Source organism: Echinops telfairi, unplaced genomic scaffold (genome assembly GCF_000313985.2).
Source record: "Echinops telfairi isolate 266 unplaced genomic scaffold, ASM31398v2 ScPeMD7_7458;HRSCAF=8496, whole genome shotgun sequence".
NCBI classification, from domain to species: Eukaryota; Metazoa; Chordata; class Mammalia; order Afrosoricida; family Tenrecidae; genus Echinops; species Echinops telfairi.
Window position 1 is genome coordinate 23,243,928 of NW_022111358.1, and position 8,256 is coordinate 23,252,183.

At 53.2% G+C, this 8,256-nt stretch overlaps 1 protein-coding gene across 2 annotated transcripts in view; it reads right to left on the bottom strand.

Annotated features, from left to right (window-relative positions):
* Positions 1-8,256, bottom strand: part of ABCC3 (ATP binding cassette subfamily C member 3) — a 51,349-nt gene that overhangs the window by 3,938 nt on the left and 39,155 nt on the right. For both annotated transcript variants that reach the window (XM_045299991.1, XM_045299990.1), the window contains 4 exons: positions 7,156-7,302; positions 6,900-7,058; positions 6,325-6,491; positions 2,584-2,778 (listed from right to left, as the gene is read on the bottom strand). In XM_045299991.1, coding sequence (XP_045155926.1) covers positions 2,584-2,778; positions 6,325-6,491; positions 6,900-7,058; positions 7,156-7,302 — 668 coding nt within the window. The remainder of the gene's footprint in view (positions 1-2,583; positions 2,779-6,324; positions 6,492-6,899; positions 7,059-7,155; positions 7,303-8,256) is intronic.

Genomic DNA, 8,256 nt, shown 5'->3' on the forward strand with positions numbered 1-8,256 from the left:
TCAAGATTTCCAAAACATTTTCTTTCTATTTGAGCTCTTGGTATCAGCGCCTCTCTTTTCCCCTCCTTCCCCTCCCCTCGTGAATCCTTGATTTATTATATATCATTATTGTTATTGCATGTCTTACACTGTCTGTTGTCTCCCTTCACCCACATTTCAGTTCTTTGTCCACCTGGGGGGTGGTCTATATATCCAACCTTGTGATAGGTTCTCCCTTTCTCCCCCCACCATCCCCCTCCCCTCATGATATCGCTACTCCCACTACTGTTCCTGAGGGTTTTAGCTGTCCTGAATTCCGTGTGTCGAGCGCTCTTATCTGTACCAATGTGTGTACTCCTGTCTAGCTGGATTTGGAAGGTAGAACTGAGTCGTGGTCTTTTGATCTCTTGACGGCTGCTTCCGTGAGCACTGATGATGGCTCCAAGCAAGATGAGATTCTGAACAATCTTTTCTCCATTTATCATGCTGTTACCTATTGGTCCACTCGTGAGGATTTTGGTCTTCTTTACATTGAGTTGTGATTCATGCCGAAGGCTGCCATCCTTGATCTTCATCAGCAAGTGTGTCCAGCCCCCCTCTCTTACAGCAAGCAAGGATGTGTCACCTGCATATTGCAGGTTCCTCCAATCCCGATGCTGCATCTTTCTGATCCGGGGAAGGTGCAGTTCCAGCCATCGCACAGGGTAGGAACACCACAACAAATACTGCCATTTTGGCTCAGCAACCCCGTAGGAGAAAGCAGAACTGCCCCAAACGGGTTCCAAAGCGGTGATTTTAGTGATCTCAAGGATCTAGGCTGATAGCTGAGAACACCAGCAAGAAGTTTGATTGTTTTTTGACTATGAAAGGTATTCAACTATGTGGATCATAAACTATGGGTGGAATTGCAAAGAATGGAAATTCCTGAACACTACTCTGTGCTCATGTGGAACCTGTACCTGGAGCAAGAGGGAGTGGTTTGAATCGAACACGGGAATGCTGCTGCAGGATTTAGAATCAGATGCATCAGGTTGTAGCCTTTCACCATCCTTACTTAATTGTAGGTGGAGCAAATAGCCCTGGCCTATGTGAAGAAGAGCGCAGTGTCAGGATCAGAGGAAGGCTCATTAATAATCTTCTCTAGCAGATGACACAAGTACTTACTGAGGATGGAGGTCAGAGACTTTAGTCTGGACTACATCTCAGTGTTAAAAAAAAATCCTCACAACTGGACCAATAAACAAAATCATGAGAGATGGAGAAAAGATCAAAGTTATGAAGGATTTCGTTCCACTTGCATCTGCAATCAACACTCACAGAAGCAGCAGGTGAGAAATGGAACGATGGACTGACCCGGTCAAATCTACCACACAGGAGCGGTTTACAACGTTAAAGAGCAAAGGCGCCACGCGGAGGACGAAGGTGGTCCTGGGCCGAGCCAAGAGGTTTTCACCGTCTCACGTGCCTGGGAAAGCTGGGCAATGGCTAAAGAAGATCGGAGAGGAGCTGATTTGAATGAAGATGCTGGTAAAGAACGTTGACTAGGCCGTGGACTACTAGAAGGACTAAGAACCCCTCATGGCATAGTGGGTTAAGCATTGGACTGCTAACTGCAAAATCAGTGGTTCGAACCCATCGGTCTCTTTCAAGGAAAAAGACGAGGCTTTCTGCTCCCTTACAGACGTACGGCTTCAGAAACTGAGAAGGGGCCGCTCTATTCAGTTGTTTAGGGCCTGCTGCGAGTCGGAATCAACACGATGGCAGAGAGCAGGAGGGTGAGGGACCAAAGAACAAACAAAATCTGTCTTGGAAAGAATAGTCAGAGTGCTCCTTGGAAGCAACGATGGCGAGACTTCACCTCGTGTACTTCGGCCATGTTATCAGGAAGGCCCACCCCAAGGAGAAGGACAGCATGTTGGGTTGGGGGCCAGGGAGAAAGAGGAGATGGACTGACGTGGTGGCTACCGCACTGGGCTCAAGCACGGCAATGGTGAGGATGACACATGACCATGTCGTGCACAGGGTCCCCGTGAGTGCGGACCAACATGTTGGCCCCTGACAGCCCCGCCCCCCTGCTGTTATATCAAGTTGATGCCAATTCAGAGCAACCCTCTGGAGGGTTTTCAAGGCTGGAAATCTTTACGGGTAAAGATTGTCTCAACTTTATCCTGTGGAGGGGCCGGTGGGCTTGAACCGTCGACCTAGCAGCTAGCAGTCATTGGGACAGCACCCTGTGGCACCAATGAATTAACTGCTGGTGCTGGGAGCACTGGGTGGATGGGTGCATCAGTGCATGCGTGCTAATTCGGTGCTCGCCAGTGTGGGCACACCCAGCATGAATAGGAGGCAGGATAGGCGTGGCCTGTGCATGACTCACAAGGACTGGGGTAACCCCAATGAACCCCTCCCCACACATTAGTAATCCCAAAGGGTCTCCTGTGCCTACCCCCATCTCCTCCCACCATATCCAGGTAATTCCACTCTTTCTGGCTCCTAATCTAGTTCTTGGGAGACACCAGTCTGTCCTCCATGCGCTAAACAACCCCATGCACTCTCCTCGGCCCAGAGAACCCTAATCGGTCCAGCTCCTTCCCCGAGCCCCACCTGGTGTAGTCCATGATGGTGTTGAGCCGGTGTGCGATGGTCAGCACTGTGCAGGTCTCAAACTGGGTGCGGATGGTGGCCTGGATGAGGTCATCAGTCTCCAGGTCGATGGCAGCTGTGGCCTCATCTAACACCAGGATGCGGCTCTTCCGGAGCAGGGCTCGGGCCAGGCACACGAGCTGCCGCTGGCCGACACTGGAAATGGGGAAGGCAAGCACTTGCAGCTGGGAGTCCTCAGTCTGCCTCCAGGCCTTCCTGCCCGCCAGTCTCTGTTCCTTCCCTACTGCCTCAGCCTGCGTCTGCCTCTCTGTCACCTCTCCATCTCTGCTGTCCCAGGGGCGTTGGGGGTAGGATGGCACGGAAATACCCAGTCCCTTTGGGCACCTCCAGGTTGTATTCTACTTTCTTTGCTTTCTCCCCATGCTTGCTCTTCTTCTAGAACAGCGGCTCTCAACCTGTGGGTCGAGACCCCTTTGGGGGTTGAATGACCCTTCGGTTGAATGGTCACCTAAGACCATTGGAAAACACATATTCCCACTGGTCTTAGGAACCCAGACACCACTCCTCTATCCATCTCCAGGCGGGTCCGCCCACATGCAGATATGCCCACATACGAGTACCCAGCGTGAAGACTGCTACCCATGCTACACCATGCTTCAAGATAAAATTTCATTGACTTGTAGTTAGAAATAAATATAGTAATATATAATTACATATCGTTTTTGTGATGAATCACTATGCTCTAATGGTGTTCAATTTGTAACAATAAAAATACATCCTGCATATCAGATATTTACATGACGATTCATAACAGTTGCAAAATTACAGTGATGAAGTAGCAATGAAAATAATGTGATGGTTGGGGGTCACCACAACGTGAGGAACTGTATGAAAGGGTCACGGCGTGAGGAAGGTTGAGAACCACTGAGCTAGAAACATGTCTCTCTGTTTTGTCCTGTCAGTCACGTACACCTTCGCAAGAACACACTTAAGCATTGGACTGTGAGCTGCAAAGAGAGAGGTGAGGCTGTCTGCTCCCTCGGGGAGTTGTCGCCCTGGAAACCATACGGAGCAGTTGGTTTCTATAGGGTCACTAAGAGCCAAAATCAACTTGATGACAGAGCCGTTAAGAACACGCTCGAGGAGCCATGTGGTACAAATGGTAAAAGTGCTTGGCTGCTAACCAAAAGGTTGCAAGTTCAAAGCCACCCAACAGGCTCCACAGAAGAAAGAACTGGTGGTTGGCTTCCATAAAGATTCCAGGCAAGGAAACCCTGGGGGCAATTCTGTTCAGTCACACAGGAGTAGAGAAGATATGGACATGGTGAAACGGCTCCACGGGCACCGGGCTAGCTCGTGGTGCCTAATGTGGAATGCAGTTCCCCGCCCCCACGGAACACGGAGGAGAACCTCGGGCATCCGTCTGTCCCGTGCCTGTCACTGGGGAGGGGAGGTGGGCCAGGGTGCAGACGCTCAACTTCTGGCCTTGAAGACTTGGCAGCCAGAGCCTGCGGACAAAGGAAGGCTGTGCCGCGCCCCACCGCAGGCAGCACTGGGGCACCCCACACCCAAGGACAAATACCTCAGCCCTTTCCAAAGGGGTGAGTCACCACCACAGGAGCCAAGGCCAGGTTTGCGCTGAGGCCCATTCCCGCAACTAATGAAGCTTTTGGCAACAGAAGGAGCCGCCACATCAAATTCAGGGCTGATTTATGGTGGGCCTGGCACGGGGTACCAGTTATACTTGAAGTGGCTACCAGCTCAGGGAAGGAGGAGGCAGGCGGTTTCTGTCTCACATGCTGGTGTGTGTGTGTGTGTGTGTGGTAGTACTGTGTGTGAGTGTGTGTGTGTGTGTGGTAGTACTCTCCAAGAGGGGCTCATAGCCAGCGGGACAGGAGACTGACCTGGAAATCAGCTCTGGGGCGTAAGGTCTGGGGTTCCCACTACTTAGCTGCCCGGCTCCCTTCAGAGTGGTGGTGGAACAAAAGCCAGCTACCACATTCGGCCTAGGGAGGTGGGGCTTCAGTGAAGGAGGTGGCTGAGGTGCAGGAAGGAGAAATTTAGAGTAAAAGCTCCCCCTCTGTGACGCCCCCCCCCTTCATGGCCCTACCCTGCTTTTCTGCTGACTGATCCACTGTGGACCAGGGACCTGCAATTTTGGAGCCTCATTGGGACCCCCCAGGGCTGGAGGAAGCGCTGAGCTGGGAAGGTGGAAGGGTTGAGCCTGCACAGGCTGGTTTGCTATTTACGTTTGGTACTTAGAAAAAAACGCACCCTGTTCCCACATCCCCCTCCTCTGTCCCCAACTGTTCCTGGAGTCATCCCCAGGACATGTTCCAGGGGCACAGACAGTAAGCAAGAGTACCCAACATGCCCCCCCAGAGTCCTCCGCCCTCAAACCGAAGCAGTGGTCAGAGTGGCTTTAAAAAAGCGAAGGAGGAAAAGTCGAACTGAAATGGGCCTGGAGTCTTCAGTGACAAACAAGTTCATTTCAAACAATAACAAGCAAACAAAAAGAACAGCAGACCCAGGCCCAGGCTACGTGCTTCCCATGGCCTCACAATGTCACCCGACCGCTCCGTCCACGACAGTCACGGGGCGCCGGGCCTACTGAGCGCCTGAAACATGGCCAGGCAGCCCCGGTGGAGACTTGCCACCGGAGCAAGACGCACACTGGGTCCAAACGTAGCACAAACAAGGAAGCCGCAGCATCTCTAAGGACGCTTGTCCTGACGGTGTGTCAGAAGGAACATAAGCTGGGTGCGACCCGGCAAGTCCAATTCCTAGGGACCTGATGAGCCAACTGCTCCACAGGGCTGGCCACACTGTCGGGCTTCACGGAAGCTGGCTGACGCTGCTGGCTCTCCTGGAGCGGCTGGTGGGTTTGAACTCGACCGTGTGGTTAGCAGCTGAGCGCTTAACCACTGTGCCGCCAGGGCCCTTGAAATGGGCCTAGTTAGGCTGGACTGGGCTACGTAAAATAAGACTTATATGTAAAATGAAAATTGTATTTAAACATGCGCGATTATTTTCACATACAATTTCCTTGGTGGCTGTTTACTTTTTAAAAATTGATTGTGGCTACTAGAAAAATGTTAACCACACACGTAGGTGGCCCCCAGGATATTGATTTTGGAGAACATGGTGTTAAAGGAGCGTGGGCTGGTCTTAGCCTCCCTGTGGAGTGAGGGTTAGAAAGGGACAGAGAGGCCAACTGAGCAACCTGCTGCAGACCCCGGAACGAGCATAGGTATGAGCATCCTCCGTCTTGAAACTCAGCGACAGGCCCCTCTGGCCCCTCCCTCCTTCATGCACTGCCCCAAGGCTGGGGATGTGACACCCTCCGTGTCCAGGCTGGGGAGTCTGTTCATCCTCAACTCTAGGCTGGACTGTAACCACCTGGGTAAAAGAAATCACTCTTACCTGCCCCACAGGTCCAGCCCAGAGCCCCCCACCCCCACCCCATCCCGCCCAGGCTAAGCACAGGCACAGAGCTGAACAGGGCTTTGGCATCTGCCAAGCCTGGTTCGTATCCCAGGCATGCCTTCTCCCGGCTGTGTGACTTGGACCAAACCCCTTTATCCTCTCTGGGCCTCAGTTTCCTCATTGTGACTCGGCTCATGGACCACCCCTGGAGTTTTCAACAGGAGCCAGGGATGTCCATAGGGTATGCCTGATACTAAATAACACACACACACCCCGCCCCAGTCCCAGCTCTCGCACCCCATCAGTTGCTGTTACCTGAGGTTCTCCCCGCCCTCGGAGCACTGGAAGTCAAGGCCGGCCGGCTGGGCGCTCACAAATGCGCGCAGGTGGGATAGCTCCAGGGCCCGCCAGACGTCTTCGTCTGAGTAGTGACCGAACGGGTCTAGGTTCATACGCAGCGTTCCTGAGAACAGGATGGGGTCCTGGGGACACAGCAAGGCCCCGGAAGGAGCCCAAAGAGAGCGAGTGAGGTCACCCATTCCCACTCTATCCCAAGTCCTGCGGGGCAGAGGCAGTGGCCAAGCAGATAGAAAAACTGCCTGTGGGGAAGCGATAAACTTCGGCTTTGCAAACCACACAGTCCTCAGCTAATGCTGGAACCAGAGCCACTAATCTGACTCCAAAGTGCCCAGTCGGCAGAAGAGAAAAAAGCCCAGTGGAACCTGAAAACCATGAACCAGAGCTCAGAGCTGTGCTAAAAGGGGTGGGTTCCTCCGATCACCCCCCCCCCCCACCGTCCCGGATGACGCCCACTCCCCATACATCCGACCCTGCGTGGCTGAGTTCCCTGCTGTCCACCCGCAGCCACAGAACGGGGTGGGCGGGCTGACCTGAGGGATGATGGTGAGCTGAGAGCGCAGGTCATGCAGCCCCATGTCGGCCACGTTGAGGCCGTCGATGCGGATCTGGCCCCCTGCGGCCTCCAGGATGCGGAACAGGCAGAGCGTCATGGAGGACTTGCCGGCCCCCGTGCGCCCCACGATGCCCACCTGGAGCGGGCGGGAGTGGGGGGCCATCACCAGGATGAAGTTGCGCAGAAGTCTGCTCCCTCAAGGACTCAGGCTATGGCACCCCCAACTTTCGTACCTTCTCACCACCCTGCACGCACAGACTCAAGTCCTTCAGCACCAGGTCCAGGCCTGGCCGGTAGCGCACAGAGTAATTCTGGAACTCCACTTTGCCATGGGAGGGCCAGCCCTGAGGGGGGCGGTGGCCCTCCACCACCCAGGGGGCCTAGACACAAGAGGTTCAGTATTAAGGGGGGCACCTCTTCTCCTGCCTGGTCCTCTCCAACATTCATTTCCTCTCCCCAGAGCCCTCTCAGCCTTCACCCACTGTGATCCCCAGAAGGAGGGAGGGGGCTGGCATTCCTGTGGCCCAAACTTGCAGCTCAACAAACCCCTTATTCCTCAGGCTGCTCTCAAGTGCCCATCTCCTGGTGCATCATGTCTCTGTCTGCCCCAGCAGGTCCTCTCTCCATTCGTTATTCTTGAGTGGCTACTGTGCACCAGGCCTTGGGGATACCCTGGGGAGCAGTCCTTGCCCCTGTGAGCGTCATATTTTAGTGAGGGCACACACACATACACACACACTCAACAAATAAGCACCTCTCTCGGTGGGAATCCTAAAGAATGCTGCTGCTCTATACAGGGTAGTCAGGGAGGCTTCTGGGAGGAGGCAATATTTGAGTCAAGTCCTGTCGGAGGGGAAAGCACAAGCCAAGCGGATTTCTGGGAGAAGGACACAGAGGAAACCAAAACCCACGCAAACCCACTGCCATCAGGTTTGTGTGTCCAGCTCTTCTCTGTACCCGTGTACATGCTCTGGTCCAGCCAGATTTGTAAGGTAGGATTGGGGTCATGATAGTGGGGGGAAGGAAGCATTAAAGAACTAGAGGAAAGTTGTATGTTTCATCAGTGCTACACTGCACCCTGACTGGCTTCTTCTCTTCCTTGTGACCCTTCTGTAAGGGGATGTCCGATTGTCTACAGATGGGCTTTGGGTCTCCACTCTCCACTCCCTCTCATTCACATTGGTATGAATTTTTTGTTTTGGGTCTTTGATGCCTGATACCTGATCCTTTGGACACCTCGTGGTCACACAGGCTGGTGTTTTTTTGTTTGTTTTTTTTAACATTTTATTAGGGGCTCATACAACTGTTATCCCAATCCATACACACATCAATTG